Source organism: Gallus gallus, chromosome 1 (assembly GCF_016699485.2).
Source record: "Gallus gallus isolate bGalGal1 chromosome 1, bGalGal1.mat.broiler.GRCg7b, whole genome shotgun sequence".
Lineage (NCBI taxonomy): Eukaryota > Metazoa > Chordata > Aves > Galliformes > Phasianidae > Gallus > Gallus gallus.
The window spans coordinates 34,601,692-34,628,217 of record NC_052532.1 but is presented as its reverse complement, the minus strand read 5'-3'; the positions used below and the strand labels follow the sequence as shown (position 1 = coordinate 34,628,217).

The following is a 26,526-nucleotide window of genomic DNA, read 5'->3' as shown; positions in this document are numbered from 1 at the left end:
CTTGCATGTCTTTGGGTGTTGTTGTGCTATTGTTTTAAGACCTTTATTGATATGCACATATGAGTTCATGCGTGACTTCACCTGGAAAACTGAGTATAGTTGTGTGGTTTGGCCCAAAGAATGTATTTTTGTGTAATATCACCTATGTAAAAAAAGAAAATTCACTTTATGTCTGTGTTTGATTCATATTTTCAAAAAATCATATTTCTGTTCTTAATTCATTAAAGAAATTGGCAGTTATTTTAAAGCAGCCTGGTATTCTATAGCTTATGTTGACATTTTTGCATTTGGAAACATTAGTTGAGAAGTAAATGTTTCAAGAGAGCTTTTTGTCTTTTATCCCTCCCCTCCTCCCCACTTTCATAGAATCATAGAATTACTCAGGTTGGAAAGGACCTCAAAGATCATCAAGTCCAACCACAGCCTAACCATAGTACCCTAACTCTAACAACCCTCCGCTAAATCGTATCTCCGAGCACCACATCCAAACAGTGCTTAAACACATCCAGTGACGGTGACTCAACCACCTCCCTGAGGAGCCTATTCCAGTGTTTTAAGCACCCTTTCTGTAAAGAAGTGTTTCCTAACGTCCAACCTAAACTTACCTTCGCACAACTTGAGGCCACTTCCCCTCGTCACCACCCTTGCCTTCTTGCTTTTCTCCCTCATTCTTAAGCTGGCAATATTAGTACTTCACTTTCTATTACGTTATGAGATAAGCCTAGGAGACAGTGAACATTAATAGACAAATTGCTTTTGGGTAGGAGGAAAAGAAAAATGAAACTATCCAAGCAGAGGGTATTTTGAAGAAAATCAGAAAATGGACATTCATATTTTGCAGTCTGCTTCTTTTCTCACATGTTTGTAATACCTTGTATATACGTCTAGGAAAATATCTGAAAATATCAAAATAGATGTCTATGTGTGTATGAAAGAGGAGTTGTGTGGACAAGAAACAAAGCATATGCTGAAGCAGAAGCTATACTTGGTTGTTATTTAACATGACTTGATTATTTAGCTGTGTGTTAAGCTGTTTTCCAGTCACTGACTTTCCAATTAAAGCAATTTCCTTTCCACTGTGCCCTCTGAACGTTCTCACTGTCAAAGTAAATGTTAAGTGTTAAGAGGGATGAATGTCAGGAGAGGGTGTGAGAGAATTGCTTTTCATAAATGGTATTATCTCCAAATCAATTTGTCTTATATTAATAAAGATCTTTTTTTTTAATTTCCCTTCAGAGAGGGCACAATCAAACCTGGGGACAGATTGCTGAGTGTTGATGGGATCCGACTACTTGGAACAACACACGCTGAAGCTATGAGTATTCTCAAACAATGTGGCCAAGAGGCAACTCTGCTGGTGGAATACGATGTTTCAGTAATGGGTATGTTGAGGAGTGGGACTTCAGTTGTAGGAGCCATCTGTGCTGTTTTGCTGCCTGTTCTTGATGAGCTATTTTAGAATTGATTGAGACTTATTATGCTCCTAGCAGCACTGATATTCCCTTCTACACCGTATCATTAATCTTGGGTTCATAAAGAGGTGAGCAGTATTTTACTGCAATTTAGCATTCTGACATGGTTTGTAGAGTGAAACCATAGTATAGATTCTAGCAAAGTAACTTTTCCAGTGACTAACTTATAATAAAGGTTAATGAAGTGTAAGTATTTCTGTGTCACATGGAAGAGGGTTTACTTGCCCTTATAGGAATTCTTTTACCTTTTGCCATTGCAAGTTAGCAGCCAAGCCATTATAAAAAGTCACAAAAGTGCCACATAGTGGGGAAGAGTTGTTAAGAAATGTAGAGATAGCAAGTCATGACCTGATAAATGAGCTTGCAGTTCATACAAACTACTGTTGAACTTGCCAATGATATTGGAGGATTTTTGGAAAGTGAAAGAGAGCAGATGATTTTTCACAACAGTTTTGGGAATTAGTTATTTCCATGTGACTTTGGAAGGCTTCATTTCCTTTCCTTTTTTGCAAGACAGAAAATTGGTGGCAGCAAGAAATAGAAATATTCACCAGTCAGAGTAAAGCATTTCTTCTCTGGTTGGAGATCTTTCTCTTCTTTTCCTCCTCAGCTTTGCAGTCAGATTTGAAGTCTAATAGAAAATTGGCCTCAAAGGAATTTCTGAAATAGCACTGTCAAACTTCAAGGCCTTGGGAAACATTAGTACTTGGAAGAATGGTATAAGATATTTGTTTATTCTAGAACAGCTTTCTTTGTTCTTTCCAAGACACAGGTCTCTTTATTAGAAATATATTTGTTTACTTATCTACCCAGAATGGAGTGACAATTTTGCATGATGTCTAGCAGGCAAGATTCATGTCCAGAAGCATAGTAAGAGTAGTAAGAGCCCTGCATGTGGGCAGGAACCTCCTGTGTGGAAAACGAAATGCAGGTGATTTTGTAACCTGAAGAAGACTAGAATTCGGGTGTTTTCAGTTGTTTCTTCTTTTTCTTTGAAAGATGGTGAGTGACCAAATGTTATCTATCATCAAAATTTCAAACAGATTCTTCGTACTCTACTTTCTCTAACAGAGAGATTTCACTGAAATGAATCCCTGACTTTATACAGCCAAAGTTCCCAGCTAGGACTTTATTACAGAAAAAACTCCCATCCTCATTATCTTGTATAGCTCAGAGAGACAGTCTCAATTTCAGTGAGGATTTTATAGAAATCTTTACAGGTTTGCATGAGGAGGAAACCATTTGATGAGAAGCTCTGTTGTGCTCTAGATTGTACATTGTGCAAGGCAGAAACCTTCTTTTTTTGTGATATTCAAATAGAGCTCAATGCAGGAAGATCTTAGCTGGGAACCGTGGGCTTACAACTGTGTAGGCAGTACATTCCTATTCATCTCTTATCATTATCCTCTCTCTGAATAAACTCTGCTGCCTCACTTTTGCTCTCAGTAACAAATCTTGATTTGTTGTTCATCTGAGGCCATTTTATAGAATGATAGAATCTTAAAATGACTTGGTTTGGAAGGAACCTCAGAGATCACCTAGTTCCAACCCCCTTCCATGGGCAGGGTTGCCACTCACCGGCTCAGGCTGCCCATCACCATCCAGCCTGACCTCGAGCGCCTCCAGGGATGGGGCATCCAAAGCTTCTCTGGGCAGCCTGTGCCAGTGCCTTACCACCCTCTCAGTGCAAAATTTGCCTCTGGCATCTAATCTGAATTTCTTTTTTCTTTCTATCTTGCTGGTAATTACTGCATTATCCTATGGAAACTGAAGGAGGTGGAAGAACGAGGCTTGTGGAGTCAGAACGAAAAAAAGGAGAAGGGAACCAAACACTGGGAAATGTATGTGATAGTGTTCTGCAGTGTCAGTGAGAAGAAATATGGAGGGATCTGTTAGGCTCTCTGTCTAATAAGTTATGATTTTGTTAGATTTTATCAATATATATATATATATCTCCCAGCTCTTTTATTACTTTTTCCAGAGTGTACACCATGTGTAGTTTTCCAGTGGTATTGTGACAATTTTTGTTGGGAAGCTTTATTTGCTTTTTGCAGTTACATTATGAGTAGACCATGTCCTGGAGACTGAAAATCACTCATCCTATTCTATTCTAATCAAATAGCATTGACTGAAACAAATTTAATAATTTAGCCTGCTAAGAGTAAAGCAGCAATCCAAAAGTTCGATAGGAGTTTGGTTTGTTCTACAGGATCCTCCCAGTTTAAACTTTCAGTAGAATAACTTACTCCCAGACATGTAGTTGTACCATTATTTGCTTTAAAATCTCTTCTGTTAAAAGATGGCTATATCCTATAAAGTAACATTTTGTGTGACCAGAACTGGAAAGAGCCATAAAATATATTCTGATAGCATGAAATTGGAACTTAATTTGAAAAGGTTACAGAAGATGAAGAAAATAATCCTGAGCTATTTTTCAGCTACAATTCTGTGGTGTGTCGCTGACATTTATACTCCTGTAAGCATAAGCCATTTCAAAGGTGCTGTATTTCTCTAAGTTTTGTTCCTTCTCTTGAAGTCTTCAAGAGGTCACTTGGGAAACTTGTATACTTTATTGGTTCTGGAACCGAGACAAATTTGAGGGGAAAAAAAAAGCATCAAGGGGTTCTGTGGAGGGTATATAAGTGCGTATATAATGTAGGAGATGTGGCTAGTTCCACTGAATTCTCTGGGGTTACACTTGTGCTTGCTTATATATATCCTCGAGTATCTTGCTATACAGGGTCCTGGGAAGTAAACTTGTCAACTTGGGTCCTTGGAGAAAAGAGGAAAACAGAATTTCTGAGGAAATCTTTCATAACTAGTTGAAAGTTACATTTGCAGTTGTGGTAGTGTTCCATATGTGTTTCTGTCTTCTAAAACACCTCCTCCAATCATAAGCAGCATAGTTACTTCTTATCGGTATTAGAGGACACTACTTGCATTTTTTTAATTCTGTGAAGCTTTAATAATGCTATACTTCAGTGTGTGCAGAGGAGATGGGTGTGATGAATTGCTCTAAACCCCCTGCTAAAGCAGGTTCCCTACAGTAGGTTGCACAGAAAAGCATCCAGGTGCGTTTTGAGTATTTTCTAAGAAGGAGACTCCACAGCGTCTCCAGGCGGCCTGTTCCAATGCTTTGTCACCCTCACAGAAAGGAAATTCTTCTTCATGTTCAGTATGAAGTCAAATGGATTTTGGATTAACAGATGCAGGAAGTTTTCCACGGGGTGTGTACAATGAATCTAGTTTCTCTGAAATCCATAAACCTGTTACAGATTTGGTTTTAGGTAAAAACACTGTTTCCAAACAGAGTTACTCTCTTATACTGAAGCAACTGCTAGCATTGATTTAGACATCTATCAACTTGGACCCTAACTTAGACATCTTTCACTTCAGTTAGCCATATGAATTTCATAATGCCTTATATCATAGAGTGGATAAGCTCTATATCACACTTCTCTAAGAAACTGGGGCTTCTCAATAAGAAAGTGAATGTGAGTGACTAATGTATATAGACTGCAATGGTAATAAATAATAAGCTGCAAGCAGTGGTTCACATTGTCCCCTTATAAAACGAGAAACAAAAGCTTATCACTACACTCATGTGGAACTGGAGAAAATGCAGTTTACCTTCAGGTTTTCCAAAAGCTGCCATGATGCAGCTGGGTTGTCTGTAGTCTCTGTAATTGAGCTGGAGCAGATCTCTTGGACATCTGCTTGGTTAATCTTTTGTATTTATATAATCTTCCATATCCTGAAAGAGAGCCTTCAGGAAGGTTCAAAAGTAGTGGCAGCCTTGAGTTTGAAGTCTGGCCCATAACATTTTTGTGTAGCTTTAGTTCATCAGTTGCTGCTGTTGAGCCTTTTAGCAATCTGCTTTTTAAATCTTGAATGTTCTTGCTTGGGTAATCTTTGAATTGAGGATCCTGTAGTCAATCAACACTATTAGTTATTGCCAGAACTTGGTCATAAAAATAAGCCTTGTGGTTGTTGTTAACTATTTGCATCTAAGAGACACAAGATCTTTCTGTCTCACCTTTTCACTTTCCACTGGGTGTTTCTTTGTTCAAGCCATGTGTGCCTGTAATCTTCAGGACTGAAGGAACATATTGCTCATTCTAATTCTACATGTTAATCTGGTTTATTTAACATCTCTTGCACTTGTCTGAGCCAGAATAGATATACTGAAAGGTGTCACCCTGTAATTGTTCTGTGCAAGGATGGTCAGCTGACATTTCAGTCCTAGGTTACCAGAATCACGCTGACACAGAGCCACTCATTTTTAGCTAGAACAACACCCTCAGTTTTCTGAATTCTACACTTAACCTTTGATACAACTTTACAGAATGGGAATTATTCATGCAATCATTTGGTAGTAAATCTGACAGCAGTTTTACAGATACAGTCCAGCTTTTTGCGTCTTTAACTTCAGCTATTCAAAAAGAAAAAAAGGGGCAGTAATTTCATGAGACTACATTTACAGAAATCTGCCTCAGCATCCAATAATAGTGACAAAAATTCAATGCCTGACCAGAAGAGTAGTAGAGGAAGGAAACTTGCATCAGATGATGTAATCTGTGCTCCAGTGAAGACTTTGAGTGATTTTTGCAAGATGAGAAAGGTAGAAGAAAAACAAACTGTAAGGGCTGTCCCTTACGTTTCATAAAGCAATATAACTCAAGCATAACCAGAGCTGTGGAGACCTTTAAGTGTTATTGAGTTTTACAAGGCCGGAGAGCAGGAGCTCCAGAGACTCCGAGGGCAGACTCATGATCCTCATAAACATTGTAAATGTTGCAAGACCTTGAAAGCCAGAGGAAAGACAGGAAGCCTGTAGTCTTCCACACTGCCTTTTCTTTCTATTTTTTATAAGCTTAAAATTAACATTTCCTTTGTCTCTCACAAGTCTTTGACAGAACACTTAGTTGTTGTACTGCAGCACTTCACTGTGACTGCAGGTCTCCTGACTGTCACAGAGCAATGAACCTACATCCCTTGAAATTCTAAATATAAATTAGTTAAACCTTTAAAGAACAGCTCCTGTCTCATGTTGCTCTAGAGACAGATTGAGTGAAACTTCGTGTGCAAAGCAAAGGTCATAATAGATGTAGCTGAAGTACTACTATACTTCAAATACTGCTGCACAAAAACATACATATATTATGCCAGAAGATGATGATTGAAGATAAAAATTTGAGTGCCAGTTTGGAAATATCAGGGCTCAGATTATCTGCTCAGTCTTTGTCCAGCGAGGTGTGCAGATCTCAAGGAGTAAATCTCAGTGTCCCAAGGTCATTCTAAATTTCTTGGTTCTTCCTCAAGGTGGAAGATGATGTAGACATCCCTCTCTCCAACATTTCCAGAAATATCCACTGACATATCACTAGGAAAGCCATATTGGGTTTTTTTTTGTCTCTCTTGGAGGCCAGCACACAATTCATGTTCATGTTGTGCAGACTAAGCACATATTTAGATCTACATGCTATGGCATGTTAATCTCCCATCTTACTGTGCACATTCCTTGTTTATCAAATACACTATTTGTGCTCTCTAGTGTCAGTACTCAAATGCCTACATTTGGGCCATTAGTATGAGCTGCCAATCAGAAATGAACATATACATACAATAAGAAAGTTCTCTCTCAGCTGTGGTAGCTTTTAAGGGTTTCATCTACAGAAAGATATATATGTTGGAATATGACTTGGCACCAAAAGAGGTTTTCTTTGGAGAAATCTCAGGTTTGTGATTTTTTTCTGCTGTTGTGTTTCTGACTTAAAAGACTGCTTTTTCACAATAGTAAGTGGGTTATCCCCTTAAACCTTTCATCTTGTGCTGCTACCAAATACAGTACATATTAATTTCCCTTAATCTCATCTTTGCCTATAAGCGAACTGATAGGTGCCAGTCAGGCATCAGTTCCTGCTTACTTAACGTGCTTTAATCTACTCTGTTTACATGCTTTAGAAGAAAAATATTACCATTTTTAAGACCTCCTGAGATAAATATGGAAACCTGTGGTGAATAGTTACTATGGTTTAAACAAAAAAGCCCCATCATTTTGGTCTTGCAACTTCAAACCTCAGTTCTTTATTTTCCAGTGCTTAGTGTGATCAGGAGATTCTGCCGTTCACTACAGATAGTAAAACATGAAAATCGTTGCCATTAGTGGCCAGTTCAGTTTAAATATTTTTTTCAACCTTTACAGAAATTGTGACAGAATGAGAATTTGCAGCTTTAAAGCAGGACTGAGTTCTCTCAATGTTGCTTGACCTTCTTCCCCTTCTTACAGTTCACTCTTTAATCATTACTTAACTCCCATTCGTCTCATTCATTTCTCACTCCCTCAAAACTCAAACTATTTGTCTTACACGTAGGATACTTGTTTCACCATGAGGACTGCTTGGTAGTAAAAGAGGTGTGGAATGAGCCCTTGTAAGAGTATTCACATATACGTATGTGTTTATGGAGTGAACTGTATCGCTGTATTGTATAAGCAACTGTCAATTTGTTGTTTCCTATTATTTGTGTGAGCTTACACCCTTAATAGCACTGACATCCTTAATAACACTGACATACTTTTACTTAACCATTTCTTAGGTTTCTCTGTGGGGAAGGAGTCAAGAAGGAAAAATTCTATGTGTTGTTATATCTGCATCCTAATAGTTTCTCAAATGAATGAGATCCTTTAAGTCCCAGCCTGCTCCCTATTAGCTAGGACCAGCTGTCCAGCACAATGCATATGTGCTTCCCATGGACCAGGCAGAAAGCACTTGAGAGACCTAGACCAGCAGGTTTAGAAGTTGTTTGCTGGCAGCAAAGCAGCATGAACGTTCAGGATCCCTCTTTGCTGTCCATTTCATGCAAATATGACAGTTTTTATCTTTTTTGTTCTTATCCTTGTTCTTAGTTGTGTTACTGTCTTTATTTTTCCCACAGCTGCATGAATTTCCCTTTCCTTACCAACCTAATTTGAAGGATTTTTCCTAGAAAATCCTAAATCCCTAATATATTCTCTTGTTACAGCCCAGTTTTCTCATGTCTTTTACCAAGTAAGGCCTAAGTAATTTCCCAGCATATTTCTCATTCTCACACTGCTGATTTCCCTCCATAAAATGTTTTTCCAGTTTTCATGCCTGTCCCTCTTTAGCATTCTCTCATGTCCTTGTATTTTAGCAATCCATTCCCAAGTTCCTCATATTGTAGCTTCTTTTTAGATTGGTTACCTTCTCATCTCAGTTCCTTTCCCAAGTTCCTCTCCTCCTTGCCCAACAAGGTCAAGTGTTCCCTTCTCCCAGCTTTCCCCTTGATTCTCAGTGTGAGATCTGTCAGGGAATGAAAACACATGGGGAACATGAATTTTCAGTATGAAGCCCACAGAATTTTCTGTGTGGGATGACAAAATACAGTTTTCCCTAATGATACTCTCAGACACAGCCGACCTGTTTCAGCTGAAATAACGTAGGGAAGAAGAAAATGCAGCCTGAGACAGGTAACCATCATAAGAAAAAAATGACATCAAACATTTAATCCATGGCTGGATTGTAAGCTATAAGCAATTAAAACCAAGGTGATTTAATAAGAAGTCAGACAGTGTTAAGAAGAGCTATAATTCCCAAGTATATTTGTCCTATTATACTTTTTTTTTTACTTTCTTTTCTGTGGCTGCTTATGATTTGTTGTTGCAGTTTGATAGCCATGTCCCTACTAGACGATTAAAGAAATAAAGGGAGAGTCATCATGTTTTATAAGTATTTCATAAATCTTACAGATATTTCTTTCCTTACAAACTTCTTGATCATCCCTAAAGAGAAATAAATGGAGTCTAGTAGAACTATATAAGTTACAAATGACTCTAACAGCCCCAATTAACATTTCTCTCTAGTGCTTTTGAAACCATGGACTCATTAGAAGCAGCTTAATAAACATTGCTCCGTACAGGAAAAAGAACTTGAAAGGTGAAATGAGATGTCTCTATAACTGAAAACCGAAAATACAATTTAATTGTCATAAATAGCTAGGGAAGGGTGTGGGGGGCATTCTCTTCCAAGTTCCAATTCTTGTATGAAACTATTCTGCATTTTCTTGCTGGAATTCTGACAATGGACATATTTGTCTTCAAAGACTTGTCAGGAAGGTGAATCCTATGCTTGTATACAGTTAGTCTGAACAAAGTACAGTTCAGAAAATCAGTCTCAGATACTTAAGGTATTTCATGACAGACATTCATTAAAGTAGAGCCTTCCTAATCTGTTGTGCCATTTCCCCACAAAGCATGTGGTCTGATTCTCTACATGTTAATTCAAGAGTATGCACACTCAAAAGGAAGCAGCCTCTGCCTATAAATAAAAATGCTATTCTGCTTCTTTTAGTAAGCATTTAAAAACAAACAATAGGAAATCAAGCTGTCTTCTCCATGACCCAGGCTGCAAGTGGAGGGAAGGAGCCAATAAACCTCATATGTGTTTTTCTTTCTGGTTTGTTGCGAAGAAAGCTTTTTACTATGCATTTGGTTAATGATGAGAAAAGGATTGATCAAATCTTTCCACACTGCATGAGGACTATCCAGATGTGCCATGAAATGTCTGAAAGAATTACCATCTCTGCTATAGGCTCATGCCTCTGGTCAGGTGGAAGCTAAGAGGTCTTTCATTAAGTTGGCTTTTCTGTTATTTAGTATGCTGGTCAACAGCAGTCTAACCAGAATAATGACGTAACCTGATTCATACGGCTGTTAAAAAAAAAGAATTGAGCAGGTAGCTGAAGTACTTAAATTCAGAGTGCAGGTGTGAAAGTTTTACAAAGAGGATGATAATTAAGCTTCCTGGAGATTAAAGGATCTTCTGGATGTACTATGCAATTCAATGCAAGAGTAACTCGGTAATCAGAAAAAAAAATCCAATTAAAAAATTCAACCTTAGATTTAGCTTTAGTGGCATTGCAGTCATCCAAGTGACTGAGAAATAAAGGACAGATTCTGTCTTGTGTATGTTAGAGAGAACTTGGGCTGTAACCCTAGAAGCTGGGTTTAAAAAAGCCCATTTGTGAGGAAACAGCAGCAGAAGGAAAGAAACCGATCCTGTCTGTGTTTCAGGGAGAGGAAAGCACTATGTGTCTCCCGTGACTTTCCATGAGGGAGGTGATTAAGTAATTCAGAAATAAACTAGTCCATCCTCTTGATGTTTTGTCATCAATATGATGCATCCAGACTGTGCTGATGGTTTAGGTCAAGGGGAGAAAGCTTGAGAATCACTTCATTCATTTCCTGGAACACCTTTGGATGCAGTAGGGCAGATTTTCATCCCTTTGTACTAATGTTCATGGTTTATTCTTTATTTTACAGGACACTTACTCTGAAAAAGGATGGATTTTAAAATATGAATATTTTTAGGTATTTTGCCTAAATACTGGATGTCTTAATTAATGGCATTCTGGTGCAAAACTGGTACGAACGAGATCTGAAGCAGATCCTTTGAGGCTGCACCATCACGTATTCATTATGAGGGAGATGTGTGCTGCTCAGAAAAGGTAGTACAGAGACTTGTGAGCTGGAAATGTAGGTAGAGAAAAAAATCGATGTCTAAGCTGAATGGCTTATCTTGAAATCAACAAAGATACTCAAAGATAATTGCGCCAGTGGCATTTCTTACAACATGATTTTGTTGCACTGGATTAGGCTTCCAAGGCTGTTAGTCAGCTGTATGATGAGTGAAATGTTACACTCTGTGTATTTGATATTCAAATCACATTTCCCTACAGTAATTCTAAAAACCCATAATAATCTCGTTTTGCATCTTTTTCTAAATACATGTTTACCATGCTCAGTTCATTTAAAGAGATCATTTCACAGCCTGTGAACTCAATATTTAGTAGTTTGAGGAAGCAACGCTAATAAAGTATACTCCATATGTTAGCCTGTGTTCAGCCAAAAAAAAAAACAAAAAACATTGGATTTTTCTTTTTCTTTTTTTAAAAATTGATTTGTTAGTGACTAGTGGTGTTCGGGCTTCTGTGAGTCTCGTGCTTTCATTTGTAGGGAAACTGGACAGAATATTCTGACAGCTGTTATTGACTGGTCATGTTGCTGTTACAGTGTAGATGCTGGAGGACTCTAATGAAATGATGTTTCTGTGAACATGCATTCAAAATAAACCAAAGGCAAGCACCTGACCTGTTTACTTCTTAGGGCAGGAGGAGTTGGAAGTGATTTTAGAAAGAGTACTTATCTAAACCATTCACCAGTTTCATCTTAGTTGCAGATCTGACGCTATCAGGAAAGTCATGGCTCACTGCAGCCAAAAAAAGTGCTGAGCCTTCCTGAGGAGAGCAGTGAAGGATAAGACAGCTTCCCAGGGCTGCCGGTAAAGCTGTGGCAAGCAGTGGCTGCTTCTTCCCTCTTTTGTGCCTCCAGACATTTCTTCCCTGACAAAGTTGTATTTTGACATCCTGTACCCCCACCAGTATAGAAACAGTCTTTCATGTAAATGAGTCAAGTCAGGTGCTGACCCAGATCCTCAGGTTACCTGCATGAAACTGGAGTCAGAGTAGGGCTTTGCTAATAGACAAAAGTGGCTATAGGGCATCAGAGGCAATGAGTCTCTGAGGATAAAAGAGACAGACAGCGGAGGAACAAAGATAGGGACGATAATGAGGAAGAAAGAGCTTTCTGGGGCATGTTTTCCTCTTGCATTACACACAAGCACAAATAACCCATATTGCCTCTGAATTGCAGTGTTCATTTCACTGTTTTTTCTGGCATATAATCTGAAAGTTTTATATATGAAAGGATGGTGTATGTTCACCTTGAGGAAGAACTTTGGGACTTACTTCATGTGGCTTAGAAAATCCCTCCACACTTTCTTCAAATACTCCTAGGTGGGTTTTTCTTTATCCTTTAATTTTGTATCCAAAAGCTATTGCTGATTCAGGTTATCCTGCCCAAGTTCTTAATTGCAATCTGAAGGCCTCAAGCAGCTTAGAAGGAAAAAAAGAAAGAAAGAAAGAAAGAAAAAGAACCAGGGCTGCAAACACATCAAACCTTTGGTTTCCCCACTGTCATTCATATGGTTCTGGCACAATATTCCCATTAGCTGCAAAGAAAATCTAAACCAAACTATCCCTGCAATTTCTCCTGCCATGTTTTGTCTCAGGGAGTCCACCAGCAGCTTAATAACTTGCTGTTCTTAATCACAGTTAACATACTCTTTTGAAAAAAAAATCTTAATTCAGGTATTTAACGTCCTTAAAATGCATTTTATTTTGATTGTTAAATGCAGTCTGCTAGCTGATTCTCTCCACTGAATTGAGTAGCTTTTGCATGCACATGAAGCTGGATCTAATCCCCAGCTACTGCAGTGCTGCAGAGTGCTGCCCTGAGGCGCTCAAGATGAGAGCAATACTGATCCATAGGTGAGCCGTCTGCTGCCTTCCATGAGGTTAACTGAGGCCTGGTCCAAGCCCATTTGGCTCAGTAGAAGGCCTCTCAGTGACTTCAGCTTGGATTTAAAATAGAACCCAGAAGAGAAAAATCTACCTCTTGTCCTACATTTGAAGAGCTTTGCCATTAGGGAAATAAACAGCAGAGCTGTGCTTCTTTGCCCTCCCCCTAGTTTTCCTGAAATAGAGACCCAGCTGATACCAACAAAAACGTCTCCTGACAGCATATAAGGCTTCTACTTTCAGCACAGTTTGCACCATTAAATCTATGTTTTATTTCACTACCAGTATGAGAGTATCTGCTCTAGGAATTCAACAGCCAATTCAACTTTGAAATGTAGACAAGGCCTGTATTATAAGGAGCTAACTCTAGGCACACTGTTTAATAACAGTGCTGCTTATACTGTTTAATTGCACCCAAATACTACTCAGTCCTCTGCCAGCAGGGAGAGGGAGGTGATTGTCCCCTCTACTCGGCTCTTGTGAAGCCCCATCTGGAGTACTCTGTCCAGGCCTGTGGCCCCCAGTACAGGAGGGACGTGGAGCTCTTGGAGTGGGTCCAGAGGAGGGCCACTAAGATGATCAGAGGGCTGAAGCACCTGTCCTATGAGGAAAGGTTGAGGGAACTGGGCTTGTTTAGCTTAAAGAAGAGAAGGCTCTGGGGAGACCTCATTGCAGCCTTCCAGCACTTGAAGGGAGTGTATAAACAGGAGGATGAATGGCTGTTTACGAGGGTGGATAGTGATAGGACAAGGGGAAATGGTCTTAAACTGAGACAGGGGGGGTTTAGGTTAGATATTAGGAAGAAGTTTTTCACTCAGAGGGTGGTGATGCACTGGAACAGGTTGCCCAAGGAGGCTGTGGATGCCCCATCCCTGGAGGCATTCAAGGCCAGGCTGGATGTGGCTCTGGTCAGCCTGGTCTGGTGGACGGTGACCCTGCACATAGCAGGGGAGTTGAAACTAGATGATCACTGTGGTTCTTTTCAACCCAGGCCATTCTATGATTCTCTGATTGTGCCCATGAAAAGAGAACATGCCAGGCCCATTTTCTCTTTCCCTCTTGACAAAGATCTTTCTCTTCTGGTACTTCAGCGTTAGTATGGGAACAGAGTGTGCATGCACGGTGTTACTGGTTTGGTGATGAGATCACAACAAATTGTTCTGCCATTTCCATCCCACAGCCTATAAGAGGAACACGTGGATTAACAACCACCCTGTGTTTCTTTTGATTTGCATTTTGACTTCTGCATAACAGACTAGATTTCAAATGTTAATGGTCGGTATTATAAATCCCAGGAAGGCACTGGTGCTTCTGGTCTGTCTCATTCAACACTTTCTGCTATTCTTTAGTTGGACGAGGATTGTGAGAGAAGTATCATCTGCTATGTTTAAACTAGAAAACAGCTGCAAAAGAAAAGCAAAAGAGAAAGGATGTGTCCTTTCTGTGCTTCTTTATGAAACCCCCGGCAGGAGGAACCGTTTGCTTGAGATTTCTGAAAACCACCTCACAGTTAAACCTCATTTTTTAAGAGCTATGAAAACTTCAGCAGTTCATGACAAGGTTTTTCTTCTGGTCCCCTCCTAACTTGCCCTAGCTAACTGTCTAGGTCTGAATTATTCTTTTTATCATTTTCAGGCAAAATTGTTCCGCCATTTCCAGGAATGAGCTTAGAGAAAGTTGTTTTGCCTCCGATGAGAGTGTTGGAGAATCTTTTCTTTGTGAAGATGAGCCTTTTTGAAGCACGGGAATACAGACCTGCACTTTCATAGGTAGTGGTAGAAGGAAAGAAAGCCCTTTTTAGAAAAGTCTCTTCTACTTATCCCAGTGAAAACCCATCCACTAAGATTCAGCTATGTTTGGATGTCTTTGGAGGAGTATAGCTCAGTGTGCTCAGGAGAAGCAGCATTTTGTGATTTTCCCGTTGATGGGACAGATTTAAAGATGCCCATGCAACCTTACTCAGATTCTGTGGAGCATATGCATTATGATACTGTTTTTAGTTGTAATTATTGCATACGTTTTTCCTTCATCAGTCACTTGTGTGATACTGGCTGATCTGAAAGACAAACAGCTGAAAAATGGTCTAAAGAACATCTTGTTTCATCCTGATGTTGGTGCCTGAAGTAGGTCAGGTGAAGCACTTCTTAAATGGCACATTCTCTCCAATGATTGCAGAGGGCATTTACCCCTCAGGTCTGTTCTACAAATGCTTGCATTTTGGTGCAGTGAATCCCAGCGTAGATGTCTCAGATTGGTCTCTCCAGACTAATAGGTGCTTTTTGACCTTCATCTATCTGATCTTCGTTTGTTTATCTATACAGTGGGGAAAACACCGTGTTTATGCATTGAAGGGTGGTTATGAGATAAAATCATGAATAAACTTGTGTTGTAATGCTGCACTATCCAATAGCTTTCCCTTCCCATAGTGCTCAGGCAAGGATGAGAAGAGTATTCACTAAGTAAGGCATGAGCATTAAAACAAAAGGAAAAGTGTTGCTACTAATGAAGTAGGCACCATCTAGCTTCTACATCAGGCTCTCAAAGAGAGAAAATTATGTGATTATATAATTAAAGAAGAGAGGTAAAAGCAAGTTCATCCAGGTAATATTCATTCTGGGGTCCATTAAATTTGAAGTGCTCTGTGCCCACATGGTGACTGCAATATTTTCCTTTTAATGTTATTCTGTTTGTAAGTAGATGGCTCTGTCCTTTTCCTTTTTTTTTTAATATGCACTCCTTTCTATAATAATTTATATGTGTTTTACTTATTTTAATCAGCTCCTAAATTGTGTCAGTTTTGGATTTTATTGTTTTTTACCATTTGCATAAGCAATCTTTCTGATAGGGTCAGCTCAGCAGTGTTGAGCAAAATAACCTTCCTCTGAGCAAAGCAACCTCTCCTTTCTTAAGGGCTTTACAACTGAGGTAAATTAGGGTGGATTTTCACTGGTCAAAAAAAGAAGAAGGGAAGGGAAAGGGAAAAGGAAAGGGAAAGGAAAAGGAAAAAAGAAGTCTTGCCAAGGGTGGTCCTGCACCAAGCTGAGAGCCTACCTGTAGAGGCATCAGAGGAAAGAGTACTGTTTCCTCTCACTGCTGGGATTTTGGCAGTTATTAGGTGCTTGGGTTTCTGGAAGTCATTGCTTGGGTGGGATTTTGAGAGAGATGGGGAATTGGTTTTGTTTGGTTGGGATTTTTTTTGCTAGAAACATATGCTGCAGAGAACAGGAGATCCTCAGACCTCCTTTTACTTCAAATATATGCGTACCCCTTGTAGTTCTGTTTGTGTATTACTCACGAGAAGTGCTGGGGAGGGAAAAATTGGAAATGAGCAGACAGCAGGTAAGCAATCCTGGATTATTTTTGCAATTTTGGATCAAAACCTTATGTTCAGAACCAGAACTATGGCTTCTGTTTTGGGTTTGAAGGTGAATTACCTAAATTACTTTTTCTGGTTTTTTTTTTGAACTCTTCTGCTGAACTGCTACTCAGATAATACTAAAGTAGGAAGAGAGCAGTTAATAAAATTGTTTTCTGTCTCATTCTGCCAAATTTTCATTTCATGAGTAGTTGGCATCAAATGACAAAATACTCTATGCCCTTTCTGGCAACCCCAGAGAGCTGCAGAACTCTCACTCTGTTCCTTGGTGAGTTGATATTGAGGTCAGATTTCAGCCCCATCCTTCTGCATGGCAGCATTTTATACAGTGGTTGTGCCAGTGCAGCAATTATTTATGAGAGCTGTACTGAAGTACAGACTATTGAAAACAAATAAAAGTTTGGGAGGAAAATTATATTGATGGTGCTTACTTGTAGCACCAGAAATTCTTCTCTCTTTGGGAAAGCAATGTAGAATATCACTTTAGGTGTTTTCATTTTGTTTATTGGTGTGGTTTTTCTGTTGTTGTTGTTTTTTTTTTTCTACTCACTGAACAGACCTTGCAGATCTTTAGACAAGTCTGAAACCTCCTGCCTATTGAAACAAGCAGTTCAATTTTAGCAGAAGTACACCCAAATCCAGTTCTGCAAGTCAGAGGACAGTGCTTATTACACAGGTAAATGTGGCTAACAAGTGCAAAGCAGTGATGAATGTATGAGGCGGTGTGGCTCAGAACAGAAGATCTCGAGCCAAGTGTTGTCATGCACCTCAAGTGCAGGAGGCAGCCCAGCTGTATGGCAGCACATGGCTCAGCTACCTGCTGAGAACCAGAAGGTGCTGTCACAGTCCTGCCCCTTGCTCATGTGGGCAGGGATCTGGGGCCTGCACAGGGAGCTCACTACTACAGCATTGCATTGCGTGATGTTGGCATGTCCTTGTTTGCCTTATCTGCTTCATGTGCACGTCAGCTCTTTTATCAAGACATCCAAATTCTCCAGGGCACACCTTTGCTCAGAAGCTTCTGGGGTTATCTGATACATCATTACCACTTTACATCTCTGAGTGAATAGGAATTCTGCCAGCTCGGCATAAAGTTTGGGTGTTTGCAGCATTTGTTGCCAACTGTCAACTGCTGATGACAGGCATCCTGCTGCTCTGCAGGCCTTTGAAGAGAGTCCAGCTCCTTTCTAGTTTTTACTAATTCTTACTGATAGATGGAAACTTGGGATCATTATGGCAAATAGATGAAATTTGTGGGTACTGCAGCACTTCATAGTAGTGTCTTACAAGCACGCTTGCATGGGTAAAGTTTGCATGATGTAAAGTTTGACATGACAGCTGTATCTTAGTTTGCAGAGATGCAAGTTATGTTTTCTTTATTTGTTCTACTTGTTATGGTTAGACTGGTATAGAATTGTACAAGAACTGGAGTGCTTTGAAAAATTCAGAAGTCTTTATTTTAGTTTCCTGCCTTACCTGCAAGAAAAACTAAGCATAAGAAGCTCTTTTGTACGTGTGTATGTATGCATCTGTGCATCTATGTATTGTGCAATGGGAAAAGTGGTGTATTCCAGGGTCTCTGTGGAGAAGGTAGCATATTATTTGCACTGTCTTGGGGGTCTGTCCTATCCCAGGAGATGAGTTTAAAAAGTTACTGTTCTGGAGTTCCATTCGTGGAATGGAATGCAGGCAGAAGTCTGTTACAGCTGACTTGTGCAGACATTTCACAATCAGTCATGCTGTTTTGAGGCAGTTTTCAGGAGCCATCTTTCCACAGAAATTGGATGTCTGAGGCCCGAGTTGCCAAACCAGCTGTCAAATTGAGTTTATATACTCCCGAGCTCTGAATCCTTGTGCTGCCTCTGGAGGATGGAGATTTGAGTTTTCAGTAGTTCTTTTCAGCGCCACCTGAATTTATTATGAAGTAGTCATTTTTCAGGTAACAGGAAGGAAATGGCAGAGCCCAGACTTGGTTGGAATGCACTCAGGCTAACCTCAGAGAAGCAGATCCAGTATCATCTGCACAGGCTCCACAGTCATTTCCCCTCTATGGGTTAAGTTCAGTAGTTCAGGTTTTAGATTAACAGAGCAAGTAAAAAGAAAGATGGAGATAAATGAAGAGAATGGGATTCAGTACAACTTTTGAGTGGAGATTTAGTAAAAAATGAAAGATGTCTAAGCCTGAGACTGTTAGTAGAAGAAAGAGTGCCTCAAGCCTTGAGGAAAAGTCTTTTAAGCAAAAAGGGTTTAGGCAGGCCTTTGGGTCTGAACATGAGTGAAAAGCCAGGAAGGAAAATTCACACGTGGATTATGAGTAGATCCCCACCCACACTGTTTTGAGCGCTTTGAAGGCAGAGGTGGTTCTTCACTGGTTGGTAGGCAGCTCTGAGCTGAGAAAGCTGACAGGGTTAAGGTTGCAAAGTATGAAATTAGGTAAAGGCAGCTCCTAAGCTTTTGATCTGCAGAGCATGAGTGCATTAGAAGCAGATAAATGAGCTGCAGGAATTAGGTGAGAAGAGGAAAATGAAAAAATTGGGCCAGTCAGTTGACAAAAATATGAAATTACTTGTGTATCGGGGAGGAGATAGACGATGCATTCATTCAAAGACTGTAATGTCTCCATTTTCCATTTGGAGGCTGAGAGGTCCCTCTGATTTCGTTGTCACTCATTCTGCTAGCACCCTCTTGAAATTATTCCTATTTCTTACTTTTAAAAGTTGATTATTCTAAAAGTGGGAGTGTGTAAAATGCCACTGGAAGCTTTTTTCTTTCTTTTTTTTTAACAGCAGTTTCATCTTTCTCTGAATTCTATGAGCTTTCTTCCAATTAGTAGCCCAGCATTTCCAGTGCCATGCTGTTATTGGCAATAAAGAAAAAGACATTACTATTTTTTTTTTAATTATTTTATTACTGTTCTTGCCCCTCTAACCCTCTAATTCCAGCTGAGCCAGATAAAATAAGAGCAACTATTGCTCACTCTATGACCAGCCTGAAACACGCAGGTACTCCATAGGCAATGGGAGAGTAGGAACCCACATATGTTGTAGTATACTGTAAGTAAGTCAGGCCTTGGAGACTGTCACTGACCCTTTGAACAAGAACATTATTTAATTTTTAAACAGTTGTTTTATTATTAAAGAAACTACCACTCTCACTCCCTGAATATTGCTGGCAATGTATAATGCTGGCTTACTCTCTTCCAAAACATATTTTAGGGTAAAGTCTCACATGTCATTAAGCTTATTAATATTTTCTGTATTCCAGCCCTCCAGGGAGAATTACAAACACTGTCAATGACTTTGAGCTTTTCAGCCATCATTATCAGAGCTTGCTAACTGGCACTGCTTCTACTTCTCCCATAAGATCCAAGATGAAAAAAGGTTACTCCTCTAAATGCAGCATGAACAAAGCCAGGCTGCAAATATTATGCAATATTCGTAGAACAGAATTGTGAAGCCAGGACTGCACTTCAGTACTTTTTGTGTGTGCTTCAATACTGTGGGTGGTTTACTTATGATATTATAATATTGCTCTGAATAAACGATAATTGGCCTACCCAGTCGTAGGGCACCTTGAAAGTTCCTCCTGTGCCTTTCAAACACTGCAGAAGTTTTTATTCCTACCTCTCTTCCTTGCTGCTACTTCCCCTTTTGTAACCACTGACCCCTGACCCCACTCTCTATTACTTTGTAAAAAATATGCAATCAGTATTCCTTTTTGCAAAATGGGTATTATGAATTTGTTGTAATCAAATTATCTTTAAAGTAAAAGGAAAGGGGATGACATCAATAAGCAGTCTCCCACCTCCAAAATGGTAGTATTTAAATAACAATCAATCAGCTGCATGTGTGCAAGGCAGACTTAGGTAATCGTCTAGCTGGTGTTAAACATAAGCAAATGAAAATGCCCCAGCGAAGGAAAGTAAAAATGATAGCAAGATAGTCTAAGGTGTATTTTAGCATATGATTGGTCTGGTGTTGCTTGGTACATCGCACAAGCAATGAAGAACAGTACCAAAATTGGCCTTGTTAAAATCTCTTCCTATGACCAAGTGGACAATAAACTTGGGGAAAGCGAAGGTATTAGTGGAGAGAAATATGGAGGGAAGACAGAGGTGGAGAAAAGCTTCCCCACCCTCAGCAAATCTTTCTTTTGTGCACTACGAAGAACTAGCCGCTTCTGAGCTTGGTGGGTGTGGTTCCTATTTTGCTTGAGGCCATGGAAAAGGCAGACAGTTGGAGAAGGTCAACCACCTCCCACTGGGAAAGCATGAGAAAGGAACTAGTGGGGTCACCGTATGACAGACTATTATGAGTGTTATTGTCACAGATAGGATATGATGGATAGGATATGATGGTGCTGCTGGACTGTTAGGAGTTTAGACAGCTTCAAGTCTTACAGAGAGAGCATTTTAATGGACACAAAGAATGCTCTTTCTGAGCTGGTGTTCATTTTAAAAAAGTAGTCCTTAAGAACACAAAAAGCAAACCACATGAAAGATGACAAGTTTCATGAAGTGTTTAGGATGCTATTTGATGGTAATGAATAGTTTGTAGGTTAATGAAGAAAAGTGGATGTGAATGCATGTAGCATCCCTGAGTGCTTTTTGCACTGCTTCATCCTCAGTTAACAAATGCTGTAAAGGGCTTTGCAAAATAGTCTCAATGGAAGGTGTCGCTGCTATAGCCACAGGTCTTAGAAACAAAACTCATCCAGCCTGTTAGAAATTCTGCCTGGTTACCCAGGCTTAAATCTACAACTAGCCCTGGACTTTAAGCGCCCTGTAAAAAATGTATCGACTTTGATTTTCACATTTCAGCTCTGTAGCTTTCCAAAGGAATGGCAAATACTTCAGCCTTTCCTGATGTAAACCTGTGGTATGTCTGACACCTGAATTATTAAGCCATATCTGGAAAAATTGCTCCATTTGCTTTCTGTTGGTTGCAAAAGTTCTGTATGAAGGTAATGAAAAAAGATGTGAGGGACAGGAGAGAACAGTTTTTTGATCAAGAAAAAAATATTTCTATGAAATATTGGCTTGTCTTGTGACAGAAGTGAGATAAATTTAGATCCATTAATGCATTACTACAAAAACATGAAAACTTTGGAAGGGGAGGGTTGTGATATTTGAGGAACTGTGCATTTATTTACTGATTTGAACCAGTGCAGACTTGCTAAATACACATACAAGTAAATATAAATATTTACTGTTTCAGTCAGAGAATCACAACAATAGAGAAAGCTACATGGACCTGCTGTATACAGCTTAAAGGTGAAATGATTGTTAGCCCATTTACATGTCATAGGAAGGAAGCTCAGCAAGGGGGACGTGAGATAGCAAGGCATCCACTTCTTCTCGCTCATGTTATTGCTAGAAGATACAGCAGCATCCAGGCCAAGATCAGTGGCAGTCTTGTGGAGGAGATGTGTGGTTCAACTGGTTCAGCTAGCTCTTTACATTCAGAGGCTGTTATAACATGCTACCTCCTTGTCTGTCTCTTTAAAACCACTCCAAAAATTGTTTGTTATTTTGGAATGACTTCTGAAAAATGTGGGAAGGCATAAGAAACCTTTCAGTTAGAGGAACACGTAATGGACAGTAGCAACAGGACTCAGTGTTCCTACAAGAACATGCTCTTTGTACATCAGTACTTCCCACGTTGACGTACAACAGGGCTTTGTAGGAGGAGAGAAAAGAAAAAAGGCATAAAAGAATAACAGAGTTTGATTTCCTGTGGATTTTGTGTCGTTTTTGATTGCAAACTATCCCTGAAGCCTTTTCCTATTTTAGGGCATTTTGTAAGAACTGTTTTCCAAGTATATTCTCTATTGCCTAAAACAGGCAGCTCTCTTTTTGGCCTGCCCTGCTGTGGGAGTCCCAAAGATGTCCAGCATCCCCCAGCTGTTGAACTGGATTTAACAATTATGCCATGCTAGTAGATGCAGGTGTTAGTAGATGCATACATTTCCAAGTATATAAACGAAGATAGGTAAAGTGACCAGGTGTGCTTCCTATCCACTGGAAATCAGGCTAAAAATATAATCTCTTTTAACCTTCAAAATAATTTGTGATTATTGTTTGAGGTGAGCAAAGGTTGTCACGCTTATTTTATACAGAACTTTTTATATATCAGATAGCATATTAATCCCCCATAAGAAACTCCTGCTGCCAGTGATTAAAGGTGGCAAATAAAAAAGATGTCCTGCTTGCTAACAGAAGAAATGTATTAGCATGCAGAAAGCAGTGCTGCTACCTATGGGAGGTTTTAATCACGCCTCGTGTGCTGATTGAGATGCAGTGTTCAAAGGTGAGAAAAATTATTAACAAAATCAAAAATCTGGAGCATTTTTCATGCAAACATTCATCAGTATATCTTACGTAATTACATAGCCAATAAATCAGCATAATCTGTAAGTGCTTCAGTCACGGTGTAAATATCTTAATGACTGAAACATCCTCACACATGAATAATTTATACCTGTATCATTCATTTTTCATACCCGTGCTTTACTTCAACATGATGAACTAATCCCTCTCTGTCAGGGAATGTGTGCTTGATTATTGCCCTCTGATTTCTCTTCCTTGTGTTTATTATCCACAGTTAGACACACTCCACTTCTTCTTTCCTGGTTCCTCTAATGTAGTTATCCTATTTATTCATCCTGTCGTTCTTGGTTTGCCTTCCCAGTGCGTTTTAACAGGCACCTGGGAAATAATGGTGGGGCATAAGCTGATAGTGCATTTCTCAAATAATTCTGTAGCAACATCTTGAAAGATTTATTCATTCTTGACAGATCATGTTTGAATATATAGCTTCCCTTCCTCTCCTCAAGGCGATCGCTACGGAACGGATCTGCGATGAGCAGTAACAACTCGAGTTTTATCATTTCCTGGATCCATCTGAGTTCAAACCTTTGTCACAGTACTCATGACAAGCATCCTTCGTGACCTCTTCCCGTACGTTTGTAAATATGAGCTTGTTTGTAGTTCCAGAAAACACTGACATTTCCAAGAAGAAAAAAAAACCATGTTCTTCAGCACAGGAATTGGGAATTCTTAAATTCTGCTCTGCTGCACATGTTATTTGGCTGTATGCACCCTGCCCAGCTTAGGCACTAAACCAAAGCATCTAAGACATCGGTTTGATTGCCATAAGGGTTCCTCCTTTAATTACCAGAGGAAGACAGGCAGCTGCTAAGGACCATCCACCCAGCTTTAAATCTATTAGTACCTGAAGCACCAGACACCAATGCTTCTGGGTGGACTCTCTTTTGGGATCGTAATTTAAGGTTTGGTTCAGATTTATAGAGAACCTTATTTTGGTGGTGTCTGTGGAAGTTCAGCCTTTAAAAAATCAGTCCCAGCTGGGCTCAGAAATAAATAGCTCAGAATTAATGGGTACTTTCAAAAATATCGAGTCTCTCTTCCTAGCTCTCAAGTTTCTAACTGGAAAAAAAAAGATGAGAGGATTGTAAAAATTGTCTGAAGTTGTGGGGGAAAAATGTGTTTTGTAATTCTTAACCGATGCTCTATTGGTATTGTATGTTATTCCATCCAAGCACGTTTTTCTCTTCATGTCTGTGTGCAGTTTAGCTACATTACTCTCTAGCTATGAAGAACACCTCACATAACTGTTAGTTAAAGTTCTCATACTGTTTGTTGTATCACTGTATATAACTTGTTACATTTGTACAGCAATATACAGCTTCACAGTCTTACTCTTCTGTGACAGAATGACATTTTTGGACTCATTTTTTAGGTTCTAGACTGTATGGAGTACCTTCATCCCTATCTTTTCCATGCTTCAGCTGCAGCTTTTTTACAGCTTTTGAGAGATGTCACAGCCATACATTTTCCTTGTATTCTTACAGCAGGCGCCAGTACCCTGTGTATATGAATCTCTACTGTTGTATAGTACGTCATTGGGTAGCTTTACTCTAGCATGTCTCTACTTACACATTTTCTTTTATTCTGATTGTAAGTATCTCCAAAGTCTTCTGATATCACTTACTTTGCCACAGTCCTTTTACATCCTTACAGGACCCCTTCTCTTACTGTGTTGTAACCAAGGTCATTTGTTGATAGATGGATATCAACTGGTAAATATTCTCAGGCAGTCTCCAGAATGTGCTTCACCTCTATCTATCACTGACTGCCTTATTTTGGTATTTACGAAGCAGCCTGCTGTCTTCTTCCTTTGTTCCATCTAGCTCTTGTCTCTCTTGGGCATAGTCTTTCAACACAGTCATTAGTCTTGACTGTTGCTGTCTTGTTTTTTTGTGCTTTCTTTTTTCACTGTTTGGTCATCTATTTATTCGTGACCTGTTGGAAAGCAGTACTTTATCCCATGACAGTTCTTGATGCCTAAACTGGGGACATTCCAGAATTTTTTTATGTGTCAGATTGTCTGATAAGAGAAATGGAATAGACAGAAATTTTATTTGGGGAAAAAAAAAAATATGAAAATGGCATAAAGATTACGCTGGTATTGTACTGAATTTTTGTTGTCTAATTTTAACAGATTCAGTTTCAACAGCATCTGGACCACTGCTTGTTGAAGTTGCCAAAACTCCTGGTGCTGCTCTTGGGGTTGCACTGTCCACTTCGATGTGCTGCAACAAACAGGTCATTGTCATAGACAAAATCAAATCTGCAAGTATTGCAGACAGGTGAGTGTGACGTAGAGCTGACATTGCAGATCCATGCATTCTTTTTTTTTTTTTTTTTTCTATTTTGCTCTGATTGGCTTTGTTTTGAAGAAACTTACCCTTATTTAGATGAATTTGACTGAGCCACATGCTATCAGGGTTGCTAGGTCTTAAAATTAGCACTTTGTCAGGTCATTGTTCCATATTGCAGAGTGTAAGAATTCCAGGGCACCACTTAAGTTAGCTTGTTCGCATAGTTTTCAGTGACATAAGCCAGACCCAATGTAGCACATGGCTGTTGGTTGCTCTGTACCACACGGAAATTTAGAGGTCTGTTCTGACTTATATGTAATGCTGAAGCAGAAATGAATATTAAAAAAAAAGAAAAACCACCTCTGGAATTCATAAAGTAAGCTCACAATATGGAACAGCTGTCAAGGGAAGTAAATTTTGAGGCTTTGCAACCTTGAAGTGTTCTTTTAGAATATACCATTTATTCTTGTGTTACAGTGAAATGGAACTTCTGTCTGGATTTTCTTATTAACATTTTAGAATACATTTGAGGTATTAGGAAGGCTGGCTTCTGTATTTCAAAGTTATTTTGCTGTAATTTTTCAACTTCATTTAAACTCCATTCTGCTATGTTTAGCTCAGATTGTATGTAAAATTGAGGGAAAAAAATACAAATATTTTTCCCTTGTGATCTAAAACTGTAGCAGAGCTGTGAGGTATTTATCTGTGTGCGTGTGTGTGTGCGTGTGTTTTTACATATACAGTATGTTTCTATATACATACCTCTATCTAAAAATTCCCTAAATATTATGTTTCAGCAGCAAATTCCTCCTGCATGTTCCCAGTCACCCTACCTTGTAACACCTCTTTAACAATGGTGCTTTGGGTAGCACCCACTTGTAGCAGTGAGTCTACAGCTCCTCTGTGGGCTTTTCCCTACAGTAGAAACTTTGAGAGTGACGGCCATTGATCCAGGGGTGTTCTCCAGTTCAATGGTGCAGGATGCTTTAATTTTCTCCCTCTGTTTTTTCCCATTTCGCAGGGGGTAACCAATTAAAGGAGCTGTCCACTTGACTGGTACGTCGGGATGCTGACTGCTGTGTTTGCATTTCTCAACTCATCCAGTAGCCAGTCTCTTGAGTGCAGCGAGATTTAGCAGATAGCCCCCTCCCCACCCAACTCCTTAAGTCACCATGCTAGCCCTGGTTTCATTATTTGTTTGACTACTGCATAATTTCATCATCATTTACAGCTTTTGTACTAATAAATGTTTGAACTATAACTCAAAAAATGATGAACTGGGTGCTTGTGTGAGGGATATGTGACCGAGTTATTTGAGTCTCCTTAAGTTCTTCTCATTTATTCTGCTGCCATTTGCATATATTTTAGTAGTCAGCTACCCCATTGCAGTTCTGTGAGTGACGTCTTGGCATATGCTGTATTAACTGAATTGTTTTTAAGGTTTGTACTAATAGATATAAAGTCTCACCAGTGACAATGCCTACAAAACACAAATCTCTCTCGAAAAAGAAAGAAAACGCTCATAGTTGTCATGACCAGTTTGAAGGCAGTAAAACTCAT

At 39.4% G+C, this 26,526-nt stretch overlaps 1 protein-coding gene across 15 annotated transcripts in view; it reads left to right on the top strand.

The window, feature by feature from the left end:
* Positions 1-26,526, top strand: part of GRIP1 (glutamate receptor interacting protein 1) — a 307,109-nt gene that overhangs the window by 235,932 nt on the left and 44,651 nt on the right. For all 15 annotated transcript variants that reach the window (XM_040666870.2, XM_040666825.2, XM_040666832.2 and 12 more), the window contains exons 7-8: positions 1,237-1,382; positions 24,807-24,954. In XM_040666870.2, coding sequence (XP_040522804.1) covers positions 1,237-1,382; positions 24,807-24,954 — 294 coding nt within the window. The remainder of the gene's footprint in view (positions 1-1,236; positions 1,383-24,806; positions 24,955-26,526) is intronic.